The sequence below is a fragment of the Pelecanus crispus genome, chromosome 4 (genome assembly GCF_030463565.1).
Source record: "Pelecanus crispus isolate bPelCri1 chromosome 4, bPelCri1.pri, whole genome shotgun sequence".
Lineage (NCBI taxonomy): Eukaryota > Metazoa > Chordata > Aves > Pelecaniformes > Pelecanidae > Pelecanus > Pelecanus crispus.
The window spans coordinates 29,379,492-29,401,569 of record NC_134646.1 but is presented as its reverse complement, the minus strand read 5'-3'; the positions used below and the strand labels follow the sequence as shown (position 1 = coordinate 29,401,569).

Sequence of the window (22,078 nt, the reverse complement as noted above, 5' to 3'; positions counted from 1 at the left end):
ACTCACCTGCTTACTCACGTGTAGTTCACTGTGTAGGCACCGGTCACCTCTGAATTTATCTTTCTGACAACAAATGTAAGGTGAGAGCCATGCTGGAGCCAGAGTGCAGCAAAAATACAGGCTTCCGATACGTGTCAGGGTTGTCGCAGTTTACAGAGACCTCTGAGTCATGATGATCCATGGGCAAGTGATCGCTAACATACCTGGATACATTTTCTGCTGTCCAGCTGAGCTGCTTCACCAAACACGCTATTGAGAAAAAAATGTGTTAGTTTAAACTGTGCTTTAAGGTAAAGTTTTAATTGTGACAGAGGTTTAAGCCTGTATGTGTCAGCTCTAACAGGGTAGGATTGTGGCACAGCTGACAAGCAGTGACTCATTAAGGCTTGGTAACTCAGTGCTCTTGAACTTCCATCCATAATCCATACTGACTGTGTTACCTAAATTTGCTTTTCTGAAGTGTGGAGTAATTCCTTTTATGTCTCTTCGACTGACAAAGGAGTGCACATCAAGCATACTCATGCTTACTGCTGCTTAGTAATGCAAGTCAGCATAACGCAGCTGTCTTTTTCACTCCTATAAACATGTAGGAAGAAGTTGAAATCAGGCCCCTCCTTTAATTTACACTCTTCCTTTAAAACATTCTGTGTGTCCTGTTAATAAATTACACCAGTCAAGACTTGTACATGTAAGGAAGTGCACGTATTTCTTATCTGTCTGTAAACTTTCTCCCAAAGCCTGTCAGTGACAGCTGTAACATTTCAGCTAGTAGAAATATTCTCTCTTCAGTGACATGAAATTGCCTTCCCAATTGCTCTTTCCGATTCCGGCAAGTGCACTTAGAAGGTGTCCCTCCAACTGAAATAATCAAGAACTTTGAAAAAGGTTGGATTTTTTTTTTTTTTTGATTCCTTGCAGGTTGTGAACACCAAAGTGAGATCCATGTTTAGGCAACCAGATTCATTTTGATAAAATGAATATGATAAAAATACAGCCATATTTTCAAAGAGGCTGAACAAACATAACTCTAAATTCATTGGCATTTCTAAGTCCTTGTAAATTGAAAAACCATCCACACTTACTTAGTGGCCTAATCTAGATTTAGAATGGTGGATATATTCCATCGCTAAATAACTAGGTAGCCTTTTTGAGGTTCTGATCTTATATATAAACCAGGTTTATTGGTTAAACCTGGTGTGTAGAAAGGCTAATCTGGAAGCAGCAGAAATGTTGTTTAAGCAACAACTCTTAGGTCATGTGAAGTAACCTCATCATCAGTAGAGCTCATCCTTTACACTGATGGACTCACAGCATCAGTGCTTTAAAGTTAGATGTTAAATATCCCAGTTTAAATTAGTCCAAAAATCCCATGTTGTTGCCCAGCCTTTGAGATTTACTTGTACCTTAATAAGTAGTAGTGGGAGTAATAGCTGTAAGTGGGAGTAATCACACAAAAGCCTACTTCTGTGAAAAATGGTATGTTGATGAAGTGCCTGATGAGATGTGTGTAAAAACAGGGCTGTTGTCTTGCATTTTTATGTGTTATTGTTGTGCACACAGCAAAACTATAACCCAGAGCAAAAGTGAGGCTAGAAAGAGTTTCTTCTGGATTTCTTCTCTCAGAGTAGGGCGTTTTGACTTCCTGTGATGGAGCATTTCTGGTGAGAGCAGGTATCAATAGTACATTTTTAATTGATAACTCTTTTTGTATTGTAAGGCAAGTGCATCTGTGGTACTGAGTGTGTTGTCCTAACCCAGTATCCATTAAATGGGTTTTAAAGTATACAGGGAAAACCAAGTCGCGGCATGCATCGTTGCACACATCTTGCACAAATGCACTTTTCTGTGAGCCAACAGAAAAAAATTGCCTTAGGAAGTTGATTCAATTTTTTTTTTTTTTTTTTTTAAAATGTGTTATTCAGCATTAATTTTCATAGTTTGAAATACTTGGGGGAAGAGAATTTCCAGCAGTGGTACGGTTGGAGCTCAGTTCTTTGAGCTGGATGAGAAATGTCAACTGCAGAATAGAAAACAATCGTGTCCATTCCTGTATTCTAGCTACTGTAGTCTAGGAGACCTGCTGAAGCCTGTCATCTCATCCCCCTAATAAGACGTCTGTGACAGTATTCTCCAGGGATAGCTGCCTTCCTAAGTGTTTCTCAAGGAAAGGATAATCTGGACCTTGTTGTTCAAATGTCTCTGCTAGGTCAGAGGTAGGCCAAGCAGCAGGGAAGTCCTTGGAACCACTGCTGACTGACCCTTGCTGATAATCTGGCATATAGAAATCAACTGTGAATATATACTGGCATACTGAGCTCTGGTTAGCCTATCAGAAAACTAAAATATAGGACAGGAGATGCACTCATTTCATGCAGAGACTTATGGGAGAAGTAGTGTGATGCTTTTTGTTCCTCATGAAAGTGGAAGTTTTTCCATTCGGTTTCCAACAGGCCATGCTAGGGGTTATTTGACAAATAGTAGTTCTTCGTGGACATTTTTGCCACTAATCCATCTTGGTTCCCTGAAAGTTATTCTTAGAACTAACGGTCTACCTGTCTTGCTTTTAGCTGGCTTACAAATATCTCTATAGTTCTTGCAAAAGCTGTAAAAATGGTTTCCACATGCGTGTGTCTTTCATGAACAAAATACACCTGCTTTGTACTTGGCTGCATGTCTGTTTGTAATTGATTTGTATGCTAGTTATATGGAGTCAAGGTACACTAAAAATGCAGGCTGCCTTTTGCTTCAAAATTTCAGCTGCAGTTTAACAGCCAAGAACTGTAGAAAGAGAGACTATTTTAATGTAGATTTAAAAGGTTAAGCAAGATTTTTTTAAGAAAAGCAATATAAAATGGCTTGAATTTTCATTCTGGATTACAGTTTGGACAACTCCTTTGCTAGAGGTGATGGCAAAAATGGTTCTTTTTGCTGTGTTCGCATACATACAAGATAGAAGGATGGATCTGCAGCTTCTATAAGCAGATGCAGATCTACTGTCAGATCCTCTGTTGGCATGAGTCTGCATGACTGTTGGAGTCAGCAGAGGGTACTCTGAGATTTTTTTCTGGTGGACAGAAAGTTTGACCAACAGAAGATGCTTAACAGGAATAAAATCCCACTGAACATGGATTTTACAAGTGGTGATGTTACTTGGTTACTTCACTCATTTCAATGTTGAATTGTCCTTAAACAATAACAAAGTCTATAAAGTCTGTCTTGAGAAGGGGTTGTGAAGATGAGTGTGCTCTTTCAGAGCATCCATCTGTTGTAACTCCATCTGGTTATCTCCCTGTGCTGAGGTTTGAGTGTTCTACCTAGGGAGCAAAAACAGAATAGGTCAGCAAAGTAGTTTCCCACCACGTTACACTAAAACCATGACAATTGGCTTAAAAGCCTGGGGACAGAGCAATCAAGAAAGTATACAGTGAAGTAGCCCATTAGTAAAAGTATAAGTCAAACCATTAGTTTACACCGCCCCTTGGCATTGCATCATTAAAAAATGTAATTGAAGGATGTCAGGTTAGCATTTAGATGTAGTCAAACCTAGTAGAAAGCATACTATTTCAGGAGGTTCTTAAGACGACCTGCAAGAGAGAGAGGGGAGCTTGTACAAGCTGATAGAGCAGACGCAGGCATAACCAAATGCTTTGCTGGGAACTGTGCATGCTGCTGCCTTGTTACAACAGTTGTGAAGAAACTTACACTGTCTGTGCTGCTGCTCCTGTCCTAATGAGCTGAAAGACTGTGTATCTGTACTGTGCCATCTGTTTACAGAGATGCAAGGTGGTGGTGGTGGTGTGGTGGGACGGGGTGGTGGAAGAGGTGGCTGCGCTCTCATTGATGCCTAGAAGGAGATTTTGTATAACCAACGATGATATTGATGGGAGTTTACCCACATAAATCATCTCGTACATCAATGGGAGAAGAGGCCATGAGCTGCTTAGGACTTCTGTTTCTTGCGCATAACAATGCTTTCAGTGGAAATGGCAATTCTGTATAGTCCAAGGCGCACAAAAATAAAACCATGATTTTGTCAATAACAAGCCATGAGAATACTGGCTTTCAGGAGGCTGACCCACTAGCAGAAACCTCCTTAAAGTCAGTAAGAGTTTTGTTAGTGAATTTGTGGTTGCAAGAATATAGTCTATATTAATGCATTGTTTTGGCAATGTTTAATTAATACTGATATGCAGCATGTCTGCTTCTTATGAAATGACCAATATTTTTGTGCATCCCTGGTACTTTTCGAAGACAAGAAATTTTATACAGAATTGCAATACTGCTTTAATACTGCTATGCAAGAAGAAATGAGGTTTTGCTATTTTTATTCAGTTGGGTTTTTTTTTCAGTTTAGAAGCTTTATGCTTTTAAAGCAGTTATGACTTTACTATGTTAAAGATACAGTATCCTTTTCCACTTCTCCACTGCATCCCTCCTGCACTTCATACATAGAATAATAGTTTTGCAGTCCAGTTTTTCCCAAGGAAATCTCAACAGTAACATGATTTGACCATTTACAAGTGTAGTATATTTGTATTTGGAGCTTCTCTCAAAGCCCAGCAACAACCTGGGGAGCCTCCCTCCACTGTAACAAATGCTAAGGGACTTTCTGGTTAAAACTAATTTAAACCAATATAAGTTGCAATCATAGCAAACCCTTAAGTGTTGGTCGCATACTACTTAAAATACAAAGAGCTGCTGTTGCTTAAGTCCTGGTCTTTTATAATAAGGCTATGTAGCCTAACAAGCTATGCTGCTAACATTAATTTTATTGGCAAATAAATTGATTTAAAATAAGCCCAAAACATAAATCTGTGTTTCCATCTTATTTAACTTTTGTAGCATATCTAGTTTCATATGGTAGTAAGAGCTGAAAAGGTCTCTAAGCATCAGTTTTAATTTAGATGACATTCAAAATTTAAACATTATAAAAAAGACCAGTAAATTTATATGCCAGCATGTTTATTGGTTGCAGATGTTCAGATACTTATAAATGGGTGTAATTTTAATTACTCTCAAATTAGCATCCAGATGCTAACCCTTTATGTTTGCTCTGTGGAGACGCAGCATTAAAAATGTGTACCTATATTTAAATGAAAGGATACTGTCTCTTTAAGAAAAGCATTTATGTTCTGTTGATGGAAACATTGGACCTAAACCTGAAACATGAGAATTTTTACAACTATGTACCATATGAAACATGACAAAGTGTAGCTCCTTAGTTGATTGAATAAGAATAGCATCACGTCATTGTATTTAATTACTCTTATGTATCAGAATGTGTTTGTTGAATCTCATAATGAAACACTGATGTAAGGTATTTCCATTTTTAAATGTGTACCAGAATTTTTTTTATTTCAGAAAAGCTCTGAATGTTGAATGTGTGTAAGTCTCCAGGAATGTAACAAGTTGATAAAAACCCCAGCCAAGTCCATCCTCCTTACAGAAAAAAAAGCTGGAATTTCTTTTTTTGGATATTTGTTTTGCAGCTTTCTACGTCTTAAGGCAGAGAATAGCCAGCCTAAGGTGCCAGCCCAAAGGTTAGCTGAACATATTTCTTGGAATAATTTTGGCAAGGTTATGACTTGGAGTTATGGCCTCTTAAGTCATAAGTTTACATGAAAACTTACGTTTCAATACGTGACAAGAAGATGTAGATGTTCTTTTATTTTCTTCCTTTTTTAAACATTTGATTTGGGGAAAATGAGGGGGGAAGGAAATTAACAGGGCTGTTTTATCCCAGTTAACAGGGCTGTTTTATCCCAGTTACCTATCCGATGAGATACTTATTTTCTAAACTATTGCACTTTTCCCTTTTTACTCTTTTTCTTTCTTTTACCCTCAAGCCCCAGGCAATATTTTTTCCTTCCTGCAAATTGTTTGTACTCCCAGCATCATATTTACAAGCTGTTAGACTTAGGAGGCCTAATTTTGCTTTCACAGTATTGAGTCATGTGCAGTGGGAGGTTACTTTGGGATGGCTGAAGCACTTATTGCCCCCCGTTGCCTGCTTTGCACCTCCACTACAAGTTGTTACTCCCACAACAGGGAAAACTTTACAGCCCCTGCTCTACAGCAGCCTGCAGCCTGGCATGTCAAGGTCCCTTCCAACCCAAAGCATTCTATGATTCTATGTTAGAGCAAAATGAGATCAACGCTAGTTTACATTGGTACCCAGGGCTGTAGTCTGCTGCTGCTTAGGAATTATAACGTCTTGTTTACTTATCCCTGTGGTGGGAGTACCAGTCTTCAGGAAGGGGAGAAAAGCGATCAGCTGTTCATCTGTCTGTGAAAGTCAGCTTTGTTACTGTGATACAGAAGTAACTCTGGTGAAGCCAGTGGGTGTTATATTTTAATAAACAAAATAGCAATAGGGCCCAGTTTGTTTCCTGCCACCACACATAGAGACACTCGCACTACCCCCCTTCTACCTGCTGGAATTCAGTAGACACACAGAAAGATTCAGGTAACAAACAGGCATTTGAGGTGATAAAGCACCATTCTTTAAGCAATTTTCATGAGCCACTTGAAATGCAAACATGAAAAGATTGACAAAGCATGAAATATTTCTTGCTTTGTTAATTTTGCATTGTGTTAGATGAATTTTTCACTGATTTTTAAAAAGAGTATTTAAGTGCGTAAGCATTAGATTAACTTTCACTGACTTCATTAACTCCTATTGATTTCAGTGTTACCCATGCTTAAGTTTACACGTGCTTTTAAGCACTGTTCTGAATAGCAAGGCATTAATGAGCCAGGGTCTGGATTTGTGTATGCAGTTTAGAAACACATTTGGCAGCAGTCATAGGCAAGCAAAGAATTCACTGCAATGAATAGCCCCACTGGTTGCAGTTTGTCATGTTAATGTGCTGTTACCAGAATCATATGTGCAAACTGAGTAACTGATTTACCCAGGCAAATGTAGTAGTTGTGCATGAAAAATTAGGAGCCACTTACTTAATGGAACTGTATGTTTTAGATAGAAGCTTAAGCATGCATTTTGACAACGTTTGTAATCATGAATGCTACAACTAAGTGCAAGTAATTTGTGAAAAAATATCCAGGCATTAGATACTACCATTTTATCTGATGGTATTATCAGTCTGTAGTTACAGAAGTTGGTCAAGGACATTTATTATCTTTCAAAAAATAGAGTAAGGAATGTTTTGCATATGAAATTATCTGAAAATTCATAACCCATTGCCCTAGTCAGGCTTATTAAGCTCTGCGGAGATATATGTTGTGACTGCTAGTACACTTATTTGGGAAGCAAAGTTATTTTTTCAGAAGTAATTCTGTAACCTGAATTATGGGTATGACAAGTTTTTACCACCTACTGGTAACTGTGTGGTAGGTTAAGCTTTATGCATTCTCCTGCATTTGTATGTAGTTGAACAAAAAAGAAATACGTAACTCTGAAAGAGCTGCAGTGATTTATTTTACAAATTAGCTCATACCTTTGGGATCCTACATCAAAATTACTGTGAATAAGGCAGATTTATTTTCCTTAGTGTGTGTTTATGCAATTGCATAATTTGCGAAGAATTGCAAAAGGTATATAGAAAGAGACAGATGTGAGCTGAAGCTGGCTCTGAGGAAGAGAAGTATAGAACTTGAGGCTGTGGTCTGTTAGCACCACAGGAAAAAGGGAGCCAGTTTCAGGTGAAGGAGAAGCATAGAGGAAAGCTTGTTTCACCAACATGCAAGTCTTGTTATAAAGTTGGCACTGGGGGAACATAAGTAGCAATCCTAAGATTGGAAGTCTGTTCTGCATTCAGCAGTATAAGAGAATCCGATAAAGGTTTGTGAAGCTGAACAGCATGTTATCATCTCTGGGCTGATGCACAAATTACTTTCTGTGTTTGGGCAAACTGAATTTTAAGGAGCTGGGATTTAGAGTCAGAATAAATAAGGGGCTGTATGTTACTTGGGAAGAGAGGGCAGAAGCAAGGCCATTCAGGCAGGTGGTTGGCATAGTTTGTTTCAGCTGCAGGTATTCTTATGCATATTTTTAGACTTCAGAGAGGTGAAAATAGAAGTTCAATGACAGTTTGGACAGCTGCAGTCTGGCATTTTGAGGCAGATTTGAGTGGCGGGATGCAGAAAGAGCAATTAAAGACACTGAGGGCAACTTCTGTCAGTGAAACCCTCTTGTGGGCATCACGCAAGAAAGAAAATGCGAGGAATAAGAAATAACTATTAAGGAACAGAAATTAAAAGGCAAAGCAGAGAAAAAGAAGGCAAGAATTATATGCAGAATTATACTCAAGGCTGTTTTGATGAAAGATGTAGCTAGGAGCGTTGGAAAACCAAAGAGTTAAATTGGTAGAGATACTCCACTAAGAAAGCTCAGGGATATCCATTGTTGGCCACAAATGAAGAGGAGGAGTTAGGTAGGTAGGAAGTGCAACTGTCTGGTTAGGACTCTACCAAACACTGTTTGGTAATCAAGAAATAAATCATTATCATTAAAAATCTAGATGAGAAGGAGTAGAGGGGACAGCATGTGGTAGTCAGCCATGCCCTCAAAAGCTGGGCAGCTTAGTGCAGAGGAGCTGACAAAACCTGAGGGGGACTTCCAAAGCAGTTCTGAGGGAACTGTGTGCAGGGAGAAAATACAGATGAAATCTTAAAAAACCAACATTATAGACCCACATTGAATGTGTTTTTCATTTATCGTATTTACACAACAATTAAAAAATAATAATTCAGAATGATTGAGTCATGCTCGGACACTGTGAGCGGCTAGTAGTGGCTGGGAAGATTGGTGGCTTCTGGCTTTTACACAAGCATAACACGTGCTAACAGCACATGCATTTCACCAGAAATTCTTTCTCCCTCTCTCCCACACTTGAAAAGAAACCCCAACCCTAAACCCAAACCACTCAGTCATCTTTCAGTTCCTTGTGTTATTTTCACAGGAAGTTTAATTTGGCCTGAAGTTTAAGTGAGACTTAGAAACGTTGTATTTATCATCTTATTTTGGAGGAAAAGTTCGTTCTTGCCAATCTTCAAAATAGGTACTTAGTTAGATTTATGGCCAAATAAAAGGGTTTAGGATACCTCCTTGACTCCATTGAAGTTGGTGGGAACTGGGACAGAGCAAGTGTTTGCATCTGGCACAAAGAAAAAATTTGAAATTATCAAACTGAAATGAATAATCATGAGACCAGAGTTTATTTGCTGGTATCTCTTGAATGAATTGGGCAACAAAATTAAATGGAAAGTTTAGCTGTAGTTTATTCTATCGCCTAGATAAATAAGCAGCAGTTGACTATGAAAATAGCTGTGCTTAGGATTTCTTTCCGTCTGTCTCAGTCTACATTACTACCCAATGGGAGTGCCAGTTTAAATGCTTTCAGAGAGGAATCCATGGAGAAATGGTAGGTCTTTGATACTGATTCAACAATAAATTAGCAATCTTGGTTTTAGTGGCACTTGTCTATACAACTTTTGTTTAAAACAGTTACCGTTACAAAGAGAAGAAAATTTTGCTTCTTTTTGGCAACCTTTTCAGACTCTTTATCTTCTGGACTTCATTGCCCTAAGTGTGTAAGAGAGTGACTTTCTCAGCCTGGTGTAACTCTCCACTGTCTACATTTCCTTCTTGCCTAGTAGGGAAGTGAGTGTTACATAGCAGACTGAAGTCTATGGACATGGCTTATTTCAGTCATTGTAAATATGAGTTGATTGGTGGGAAATGGTGTTCTATTGGGGGAATTTTTTAATTGTCAAGATGCAAAGAATATTACTTGGGAGACTCTTTTCCCCACTACTTCTGAGTCTAATTGTGTTAAAAAACGGATAAACTCCATGTGTTTGTGTGTGAGCAGAGCAACTGAAATACTCTCTTCTATCTGGAATTTTGCAAGAAATTAAGTAGAGTGGAAAAATTCAAAGAAAAAACCCAGTCACATCAGCAGACGTAGTGTATGCCTAGACTTATACCAAGCAGCTGAAATAATTGCCTGCTATTAAAAGAAATGCTGGGAGTCAGGCTCAAGCTTATTTTTATACCTGGATCTCATTGTTGATCACGTTCAAATGGAACCCTTCGGGAGTCAGCGAGCGTGTGTCCGCTGCTGCGCAGGGGCAGCTCCTCCTTTGGAGAAGGGAGTATTTGCAGGCTGCAGCTGGCAGAGCCTGCGCTGTCCCACCTCTCCGGGCCTGGTGACTCTGGTAGAGGTCAGTGGGAAGGGCATACGGATGTTGCTTGGTGGAACCCCAGCCAGCTGCGTAGGCTTGGCTGAAAGCCACCTGCTTCTTAAGTCCTGAGCGCTGTGCAAAGCCCCATGGAAGTTAATGGGAGGATATACAAATTGCTTGGTGAGGGTGGCTTGATTCCTGATAGGAAATGCTGTGAGGTTATCTGTGGTGGTGGCTGAGCTACAGATGTTGCTAAGCTTAGTGCAAAGCGCTTTTCCCTTCTGTATAGAAATTCTTCAGTTGTAACATTGTATTGAATTTCAGCAGCTGTATATAAATAAGATGCATAATACTTAAGTAGCCGAAGTGCAGAGAATGTACTCTAATAAACAGGATGTCTTCAAGTACAGTGTTTGGCAGCAAACATCGGTTTCCAAATACCTGTTTAATGTGCAAAAAAACCATTTTATGATGACTGACTTTATGGATGGTGGTTTGCTAATCATTAAGATGCTTTCCGTGTGGTAGAAGAGATTCTTGAGCTGTAGAGTGCTTGAGGGGCTGACATCTCCTTTAACTGAGACTTTTAAGAACAGAAAAGAGAGGTATCTGTCAGGTGATTTAAGTGCATTTCTTAATTATGTCTTGAGACTAGGAGGTAAACTAGATCAGAAGTTACCCACCTGTATGTCATACAAGACATTAAATACTGCATAGTATGGAGCTAAGTTTGTTGAGGTCTATTGGAGTAGATGATCTCTTGAAGATCTCATAGATGTGATTGCTTGATTTCATAACATGGCCTATGTTACATGTTTCGTAGCTGTAGACAGTTGTATATTATTTGTTTTAAACAAATGCTAATACATAATGTTTGTTCTAGTACGATATCTGACCTACTTGGTTAACTGAGAGAGTTAAGCAAAACATCTGATTCCTAATACAAACGTATTTGACCTTCTGAATTAGAGGAACATTTCCATTTCTAAATTCTAATTTCATTTCGTTCCTAAATGAAATTAAAATCTTTTATTTCATTACTGAATTTTATAAGGCTTTTCATCTTCAAGTATGAGATCTTTTTTCCTGTACCTGAGCTGCTTCTAACTTACAGTCTGTGCAATTGAGGGAGGGACCAAGACTTCAAAAAAGTCTGCTAAACTAAAATTGCCACAGGTTCAGCTACTGAACTGTAACATTTCACACGAAGCTGATCCCATGGTGACTTGTGTATTTTAAAGAGTAATTATTACCTAACTGTATCCCACTGCGCAATATGGATTTTCTCTAAAGTGCAGTTTTTCATTTCATTTCATGGAAGCTTTCAAAAACTTATATATAGTCATTTCTGTTTCTTTACTGTAGTTTAGATCACATCTTTTTCTTTTTCCCCAGTGATTTCAAAGTCTTGAAGTTGGTCTTCATAGTCTTTGTTTTGCCACCATCACCTCTAATTAGACTTGGATCTGTGATGTCAGGAAGATAAGAGTCTCAGTGTCTAAATGAGCTCTTACACAAAGAAGATCTTTTTTCTGTTTGTGACTATAGTGATTAAAAAAGCAGTAATTGTTTCCAAGTACAATGTTCTAGAAGTTTTTCATGATGTATCAGTTGCTCTTCAGTGAAATCTGTCCACTACCCAAGGGCATTATTTTTGAAACATACCTTTTAGTAGTCTAAGGAACCCCTTTCCCTAATGCTTTAATTGAGAGGTGTTTCTGAATCTGAATCTCATTCTTTGTTTCTGGGCAGCGTTTAATGGGGGGGGAAAAACTACCTTACATTAACTAGAAACATCCCTCTTGGTTGCCTTTTAAGATATTCCTTAAGACAGTTTTCGGAAAGAGACTGCACCATCGTGTAGGAAGATCAATCAAGAGCAGTGCTGTAGATTTAAAACCAGGTTTTATGTTCTCAGTGGATATCACTGGCCATATATATATATGTATAATGTTTAAACAAAAAAATGCTCTGATAATAAAGGGCAAATGCAGTCCTAAAATGAGCAAACTCCTTCTATTGCTAACAGTTGCTTCTGTGCATGCATTTGTGGGAATTGTGGTTTCTGGATGCTTTGAATCTTACGGAAAACATTTTAGAACATCAGAGATATATTTGCATAGGTCTTCTGCAACCAAAACTAATCTCTTGTTTCTGTTTCAATTTTGTTTAATTCAACCCTGTTGAACAGCTTGGCTAGAATGCAAGCTACATTTTTGAGTGCCTTCTGACAGATTTCTGTTAAATTACATCCTTAATACATCCAGTTTTATGATACAGCCCATTGTCAGATTAATTAATATTACAGCTGGATCTAGTTAGTTACTCTGCAAATTCCAAACACTACTGTTAGTGTAGAAAATGAACTTAAAGCCAGGGTAAATAGTAAATCCTGATTACAGGGTATTCAAGATATGCCACCCTCTGACTTCTGTCTAATTTGTGTCCATCTTGCTTAAACAGTAAGCTCACCAGAACTTTGCATCTGCATTTTGTCATATAATGATAAACAACATTTTAGAGATGAGTAAATACTTTAGCTTTCCAGTAGGTTGAAACAGTATGTTTAGTACTAGAAAGACATTTCTAATAAAAAAGACTGGGAAATGTTGTTTAAAATTTTCAGCTGTAGAATTGTTTCCAGAGTTATGCAGGATTTGTTGCACTCTGAAAATATTCCTGTTACTTAATCCTATATCAGTAGAAATATATTTGTGTGTAAATTCTTATATTTCTTCAAAACCAATGCTTATTTTATTATTGGAGTTTTAAAAGTTTGTTTTATGAATTTTACTCATGTTATATTGAAAGAGGTACCAAAAAATGGCTTCCTAACTATTATTTCTTGGAGTTCTGTATTTATGCTCCATTTGGGGAATTAGAAATTACCTGGCAAATTTGATTCTGGAAGCAGAATAGATCATAACTTCACATTCTGAGGCTATATCTGTACAGCAGGTTGGGTAATAAATGCTTGAAATGTTCTGAGTAGAAGTGACTTGGATGTGTCCGGTGATAAAGCAACATATTACAGTCAGTGTTGCTTTTCTTTTACCCAGTCCTTTTTTCCTCCAAAAGAAAAAAAAAAAAAACCCAAAAGTAATTCCCATGCCAGAATCCAAACACCTGAAAGGGAGAGATTCAGGCAAAACATTGCTTAATAAGAGCATTGCCTTACAGTAATAGAGGAAAATGGTGAATGCTGGGATCTGTGCTACTGCCTATCAGTGACTATGGCTTTGTTCCAATGTCGCCTATGACATTGGTGTATGCATTTTCTATATAGCTGGGGCGTATTCCAGGTTTACCAAATTTAATGGCAGGAATCATAGTACATACATACATAGAGAGAGCAAGCGAAGGCACAATGCCTGCTTGCTGATTAGGTATTAAAAGGGTTTAATATCCCAGAAACAGCACAATGCAGTGTTGTACAAAAATAGACTACTAACAAGTATCTCACTCTTCCCACGTGTATTGGGGTGGTGGTTATTTTTGAAAGTGCACCTGATGTTTGAACAGTGGTATTTGAAGCATATAATGATGCTGAAGGGAGGAACGTAAACGGTACTATTTGTTAGGTCATTGCCATTTGTTTCAAAGTAAAGCACTGTCAGCTGTGACTGGAGTGGAAGAATAATGAGTATTCCTCTGTTTGCAGCTATATGCCAGCCAGGATGCAAACATGGTGAATGTGTTGGGCCAAACAAGTGTAAGTGCCACCCAGGATACACTGGAAAAACTTGCAACCAAGGTAAGAAAGTGAAGTCCAAGAAAGAGAATTTCTTTTTGAAATCACAGAAGTATTGTTGATCCCTCTCCCCCCAAATGCTGTGTGTGTTGCCTGCGTTTATAGGGTAATGAACATTTTTTTTACACACACACACACACACACACCCCCACCCACCCACCCACCCACAGCCACCCCTCCACCCCCCCAGGTCTGTTACTGCTGTAGCTATTCCAATATTGGGGCTGCCATTTGTAGAGAGAATGGTGGCTGCAGTGGGATAACACAGGGGAAAAATTGCTTTCATTCAGATGAAATCAATGACATTAATGCAAACTATGTGTTCACCTGCTCTCCTGAATCTAAATAAAATTATTTAAATCTTATGGTCAGGATTGTTATTTCATAAAGTCACAATTTTCAGATTTGGACAGTGAAATAATATTTGTTTAATTAAAAATTTCATTCATGCATTCTCGTTTTTGTGTTTCTAATCCTGAACTACCTAGGTAGCAATAAACTGTAGTGTGTACTTAAGAGTCGGAAACATGAAGTGTTCTCTTACTGAATTATCAATATAGTTTCATTGTGGTTTTTTTGCCAAAAACGATATCCAAAATATGTAATGGTATAAAGATCATAGAGAATAAAACAGAATTGTAATACATGATTTATTAGATTTTGATGCCTAAGAAATGTTCACATACAGAGATATCTCAGTAAGACTGTTCTCTTTTCCAGCTGACTCAGCCTACAGTAAGAGTTCATGTGTTTTCTGGGAGTGCTGAGGAAGTACGGTAGAAAAGTGTGATGTTTAGAACTATGTTGTTGTTCAAAAATGTACCCTGATGTTTGCTAACCTTCTTTTGACACGTTGATTTTAGAGTGAATTATTTTCTTTAAAAATGGATACATATTTATTTTCAGATTTATTAGTCCTTCCCGACCTGATGTGGAAATGAGCGTTGTATTTTTCAGTTTTGTTTTAATTTTCATTTATTGTGTCATCTCTCAAATCATTCTCTCTCCTTTTCCCTTTACTCTGGGCTGACATTTTAAAGGATGGCTTGTTACGATTTTACTATTCTACACCTGTTTTGGTTACTCTGGAACTTTTTTAGAAAACAGTGCAGTGAACTAACAGTTGTTATATGTATATGTAACTGTTTTTGTATGTACTAATTACTTTAACAGTATCAAAAGAATGCTCTGCAAATTGGAGGCTGCAGTCTTGAACTAAACTATTCGCTCTCCACTAAATGCTAAGGAAGGAAAAAAATGTGGTGATAAATGATTAAAGGAAGCCTTTTAGGCAGTATTGATTGAATATTCTTGCATGGTATTGGTGGCAAAGTTGCCATGGCAGATGTGCATGAGGTTCCCAAGATGCCTGCTGACTGTGGTGTCCCAAGCGTACACCAGCTCAGGTCACTGCAGTCTGTATCTGTGCTATGATATGCTGAGGCCCTTGAGCTGTTCCTGGGGTCAGGTATGCGTTCTTGCCGTGTGCTGATTCCGTGTTAGGATGAGGCCTGAAAGTGCATAGTGGATGCAGAGTCTGCTTTTGCTGGGAGGAAATTCAAATCACACAGGGTAAGGGTGACCTATGTTATTATACCTTAATATAGCACCTGTCCTGTTCAGTCCGTGGGCCATCTTTCTCATTTCTGTTCTAGAATAATAGTTAGTAGTAACAGAAAGTAATGGTGTTGGCAGAAGAAATGGTGGAGTTCCCCTGCAGGGGTGGAAGTCTTTCTAGGATGTGTGAATGGTGCTGGGCTGTAAAGTATGCTCAGGTTCTCAGTGAAAGGCCAGTACAAGCCTTTCTTTGAGTACAAGCACTGATAAACAGGCTTTACATCTCATCTGTTCGTGAGCCTCGTGGATCAAACCGTATTCCAGGGACCAATCCAAGAGAAGAAGCCAGCCTCACAGCAGAACTGTTGAACCCTGACTGTGTGATGATGCCTGGATGCTTGGCCTTTTCCAGTGGCGCTGCAGCTGCTGTGGCAATCTAGACCTCGCTTTGGGGCACTCAGAGTTAGAATTAGCTGATACTTCTTTTATTATGTTGCTACCATCAGCAAGCAAATTGCAGTGACTTCACACAAGAGCTAACCATGTGCTCTCCCCACAGCATTCAGATCTCCTGAGCAGCTTTAGTGTTTCCCTTCTAGCTTTTTGATCAAGGTTTACAGCTGTAACCAGTTAAGAAAAAAGCTGAACAACTTGAAAAAAAAACATACCCTGTGCCAGCTCTCTAATTTACAGTGATAATAACGGAACTAATACTTCTTTCAAAATTTGTTCACCAGAAAATTGATACCTGCTCTTCAGTAAGATCTGTGTTCACAGATGAATACGAATAGTTGAAAACTTGCAATTTTTGCTAGCAATCTAAAGCACAAGCAGGTTAACTTCATGTGGCTAGGAAAGGTGGTCTTTACGCAAAGAATGTAAGGCTGCTTTTCTGTAACTTACTATCCTCTTACCCTGTTTGTTCCAGGACCATGATGCAAAGTTTGCTACTTTCTCTTCTTGTAATGCAATTCTTGTCAGCACTTGATAGATTTTTTTTTTTTTTTTTAAATGATGAAGTAATGCATATTACAAAGATCTGGTAATTTCATTTTTATTATGCCTTCTTCCCATCCTGTGAAGATGAGCAGCTGTATACAAGTCCACCTGGTCAGACCAGTGAAGCACTTCTATTCCACCCCCTGGAGCATCATGCAAGAAATACAGCATCAAGGGGTGAGATGGTCCTGTATTTCAGGTGGCGTGCTCCTTCTACCTGCACGGCTTGAAACAGTAATACAATTTCTTGCAAAGGGGTTGGAGGCTGATAGACCAATGGCTGTGATGCAAAAGCTGAACCTGCAACATCATTAGCATGCAGAGCAAATAACTGATTGTATTTCCTTGATGCTGTGTTCCTGTGTTCTGAAAAGCCTTGACTCTCCACCATACTCATGGATGTAACTCGCTTTTGTTTCTTTCCTCTGCTCTTCTTTCAGGGCCTGCACTTTTTATTTGTTTCTGAGTTCCTTTGTAAAGTGAGAGCGATGGAAATTGTTTGTCAGGTTAGAGAAAGACAAAACTGTGATTTACATAAAGCTGGAAGTTGAAGAAAGTGAGGGTTGTTAACCTCTGCATTTGGCAGCTGTTGATTAATCGGACTAAGTGATGTGAACAACTCTCTTAGGGTGATACAAATCTCCTCTCGTAAGTTTGACAAGGTGGTGTGATGGTAGTTGCTGGAAATGAAAGCTGATCTACTGTTTATAGTATGGTGATAACAGTTTAATTTTTTAATTGGTTTCTGGTCCCTGGTTTTCTGTTTTCAAAGTCTGAGTAAATTTGGTATTGAATGTTTGACCTCTGTGTTGCCTGATCCAGGTTAGCTAATAGGCAGAAAAAGGCAGAAAAGATAAAGAAATTAAAGGGATTTGTTAAACTTTTTAATAGTGTTGGGTTTTACATTTTAAATTCCAGTGTGAGATTATAAGTGACTAAAAGAAATTATGGTATTTTATTAAAAAGAAAACCATGTAAAAGTGTTATTTTTATTCCCCTTTGAATTTATACATTTTAGCTTTCAAATTTTTTAGAGAAAGCTTCTGCTGTTTTCTTATTTCCTCTTTTGATGCATAGACATTTGTACTGAGTTGTCTTTATAGATGTTGCTTGAAATACACAATAGATAAGTAACCAGCATTTATTCAAGAGGTATGTTGCTACAGCTGATTTTTTTTGACTGCTGACATTAGGCTGAACCTGATCTTGAAAAAATAGACCTTACTTAAGACAGAAGAAACACACAAACAGATAGAGTATATAAATAGTAGGAATGTTTTGGTGCTCCCGCAGTCCATGCGCAGTACATCCGGACTCTTCTTAGAGGAAGCACGCTGTTACAGATTATGGGTGCATGGAGGTGGATCAAGAGAGCAGTCAGCATATTCATACAGGCCTTTATGTAGACCCAGTAGGACCTGCCAGTAATCATACAATGTGCCTCCTAGGAAACTGAGTAGTGCTTGTCATGCAGTTTCCGAGTAAGTGCCTGTCTGCGCTGGTGAAAAGAAGAAAAGCTGCATTTTGGGGAAAATAAGATGGATTGAGCAGTATGCTCTGACACACCTAACCTGTTTGCAGGCTGGCTTCTCTCTTACGCAACCACAGCACTGCCAGTAGTTGTTTTCCTAAACAGTAGCATTCATTCTGGCTCCATAAGGTTAAAAACCATCTTTCTCTCAATAGCTAATTTCAAAGGCAAAAGTGAAAACCCGTGACACATGAGGTTCAGGTTTAAGCAGAGTTGTGCTAACAGCTTATTTCTGTTGCCTTGTGACCTTAGCTTTCTGTTACATCAGCCAAGGTTAAAAAACTTGAACTTTTTCAAGGCACAGGCATTTTATTTTCAGCATGTTTTTTAAGATGTGAATCAAAAGCTGATGTTGACAGCATTTGTTCACAGGCAGAAATAGAATGAAGGTAATAGAAATAATTTAGTCAAAATTCCAGAAACAAAAAGCATGTAATGTGATATCCTAATACAGTTGATTGCACCTACTTTTTAAGATCGGGTTATTCTCAGAGTATGTTACTAATAGCTATTTGTCAATACCAGAGCTTTCATTTCTGTACTAAGAATATTTTGTGGTGGTGTAGCATTCAGAGTCCTATAGAAAGATCCAATTATTTAAAGCTCATAATGTATTCTGTACTTTATGCAAGATGGTAGACTGAGAACAGTCATGAGTTCTTATCGTTTTCAACTTTGGATCTGTAGTTGTAGCTCTGGAAATAAATGTGAGGCAGTTCTTAAGGGTAGAGGCTTCAGGAGTATCTGAACTTAGGAGCTGAAGTGCAGTGGGGTGTAAGCACTAGAGGTTAACACAGGCATTGTTAGAATCCTGCCCTGTCAGCTTAGTTTCAGCATTACCTTATACTCATTCTGTGCCTACTTCTAGTTAAGTATTTTATACTTAGGTCTGTTATGCATATATTTTGTAATGCGATGCTTTCTGTACAGAAGAGGAAGAATACAGATATTTTAGAACTTTTCTTTCTCTTACTTCAAAATTATTGTTGTCTAAGAAACTCAGAACAGTCAATAGTATGGGCTCTGTGGGGAGACTTTTATGAATTGAAGTCAAACTAACAGTTTTTGAATTTAACAATGACTTTTTTTAACAGACGGGTTGCATGTGTAATAAATATGTTAATGCAGCTATAATGTCTGTCAGGAGCTGCCTAATTGTAGCAAGTTTTACAGAAGAAAGAAAAAAGCAGCTTTTTGTGCTGCCCAGAGAAGTTTGCCTCCCAAAATGTGAGCTTTCACCTGTTTATAATTGAACATTTTTATGTAAATGTTTTTTTACACAAAGATTTTCACAATGAAATCTTGCCCTTCCACTCTAGCACAATCATCTGCTGCTTTTGCATATGACCTACGCATGTACTCTGTCAATAGTCACAACTCTTAGCTGAAGATCCCGCTTTCACAGTAGAAAATGTACTTCTCTTCTACAGCTGTTTCTCTCAAACCCAGCAGGTACACACTTGTGATTGTGGCATTGGTGCCTGCTGGGAGAAGTATGTTCTCCTAGCAACTCCAGAAATATTTTCAAACTCCCAAAGAGTGAGAATTGAAACAGGATGCTCTTTCTGCAGCGCATGAGCTGCGGGAAGACCACGGAGGTGGTCATCACTCCTTGTGTCCTGGTTTCAGCTGGGAAAGAGTTAATTTTCTTCCTAGTAGCTGGCATAGTGCTGTGTTTTGGATTTAGTATGAGAATAAAGCTGGTAACACCCTGATTTTTTAGTTGTTGCTAGGCAGTGCTGACACTAGTCAAGGACTTTTCAGCTTCCCATGCTCTGCCAGGTGCACAAGAAGCTGGGAGGGGGCACAGCCAGGCCAGCTGACCCAAACTGGCCAAAGGGCTATTCCATACCATATGATGTCATGCCCAGTATATAAACTGGGGGGAGATGCCTGGGGGGCAGCGATCGCTGCTCAGGTGCTGGCTGGGCATCGGTCAGCTGGTAGTGAGCAATTGCATTGTGCATCACTTGCTTTGTGTATTCTTTTAGCATTATTATTATTTTCTCTTCCTTTGCTGTCCTATTAAACTGCCTTTATCTCAACTCATGGGTTTTACACCCCTCTGCCCCCCCACCCCGATTCTCTCCCGCATCCCACTGCAGGGGGGAGAGTGAGCGAGCAGCTGTGTGGTGCTTAGTTGCTAACTGGGGTTAAACCATGACACCTCGTTTGTCAGGCACGGGTCCAGCCCTTATTTTGGCAACTTTTCCTCACTGAAGTCCTGCCTACACCCACCTGATCTTCCTCACCGCTCTAGAAGCAAATGTTTCCCTTCAGGCTTCCTAGAAACCTCTTGTTCAGCTTTCTGCAGGAAGAAAGGGAAAATCATGTCCCTTACCACTACCCTCTCACAGCAGAGGGGAGCAGGAAGTACTCTTCCCTAAACCTGCTGCTCTTCCTGAGGCCTTGGAAAATGAAGGAAAAAAGGTCATATCCATCAATTAGGGAAAAGGTTGGGGGGAGGTGCAAATACCTGTCTGCATGACACTCACCCGTCCTTGACCCCATGAAGATGAAAACAAAGTAGGTCAGAAGATAATAAATGTTATGATACACATAAACATTGTTAGGAGCTCTGAGGAACAGCAGTGACATAAGAGAGTGCTCATTACAGGCACTGGCAAAATCCTTGTGGCTGATTTTGGATTGCATCAGTGACTTGTAGTCTGATATATTTATTTTTCTCTTGATTGCTCTGTATTTTATCAGTCATAATGAAAGGGAAAACATTTCTCAGTGTTTTAAAGAACATTGTTCTAAAGAACACCATTTATTTACTTCGGCCTGAAAAAAATGATGAAGAATGTTGCCTTCCAAAACTAAGTGGTTACAATGTTTCAAGATGAATTTGAAATCCAAATACTAGGAATTTGAAGAATTCCAGGTGTAGCTGTCTAGAAGGAATGTTTTCTCTGACTTCATCCCCACAGTGAACACAACTTTCTCTCACTCCATTTACAACATAAACCTTGTTAAGGTTGCTACTTGTAGTCCGTAAAGTGATCAATGAATTACTGACTTCATTCTAACCAGAGGTATATTTGTCTTTCTGTTTTAACATCTTAACTCTAAGCCTTCACATCTAGTCCATAGAAAGCATGCGTTGCCTTCTCAGCTGGCATTTTATAAGTGGCTGCTGTGTTTGTGTGTCTACCACACGGTAGGAGCCCCAGGGCTTACTTTCCTGCTACATGGGGTAGGGAGTGACACGTGGTGAGAAAGTGCTTAATAGTGGGAAAGCTCTTGGAAAAGTTCCTGGAAATAACAGTGACTCTCTTACTGTAACAGACCTTTAGATGGCATTGTGCTGTATTAGAGGTGAGGGTTGGTAACTCAGTTGTTTAAGTACTTGCTGGCTGGATTTGTGAATAGATTTATTATTTTCACCTTTATTGTCATCTTTACCTGTCAGTACACAAATAACTAAGTGACAAATTATTCTGGTTTACCCAGATAAAACCAACACGTATTCTTGGAAGAGAATTCTGAAGAAAGTCCTCACTCAACCTTTACTTCTTGTTAGAAGCCTTGTGTACTAATACAAAAATTGTAGGCTGAATATTTTCAGTTTAAGTCACGAATTCTGTATTAAATGGTAAATCTGAAACACTAGACTTCGTGGATAGCCCTTGACAAGTATCACTGATGTCAGACACTTTTTTTTGTGTGTTTTCTAGGTGGTAAGGAATACATTTTCTCTGTGAGATTGTTTAAAGTAGGTTAGCATCAGCTTTCCTACCTTCCCCTGCAACTAATTTTGAAGCATGATAGTGAATCACTGAATCGCTATCAGAATCACTGATAGTGATTGCAGCAGTGATATTTGCTTTCTCCCTCCTCTTCCTCCAGAGTTCTGGCTGGTCCTGGACATGGCATCAACATAAATAGCAGCGAGATGTGGGCAGCCTGAGCTTGTGCATTCCCTAATGAAACTTCTGTTGGCACTTAATCTAATGCTAATACTATAATTCCTGAAAGGATATTGGATATCTGTGAAAGAGAAGAAAATATGACACTTGGCAGGAGGGGTGAACAGTGCTTCATGCAGGATGTCCTGGACACTCGCTATGAGCTGGACTGCGTATAAAAAG

At 38.9% G+C, this 22,078-nt stretch overlaps 1 protein-coding gene across 1 annotated transcript in view; it reads left to right on the top strand.

Moving 5' to 3' along the window:
* Positions 1 to 22,078, top strand: part of NPNT (nephronectin) — a 52,579-nt gene that overhangs the window by 4,050 nt on the left and 26,451 nt on the right. The window contains exons 3-5 of the mRNA XM_075709519.1: positions 5,490 to 5,540; positions 13,808 to 13,900; positions 16,538 to 16,630. Coding sequence (XP_075565634.1) covers positions 5,490 to 5,540; positions 13,808 to 13,900; positions 16,538 to 16,630 — 237 coding nt within the window. The remainder of the gene's footprint in view (positions 1 to 5,489; positions 5,541 to 13,807; positions 13,901 to 16,537; positions 16,631 to 22,078) is intronic.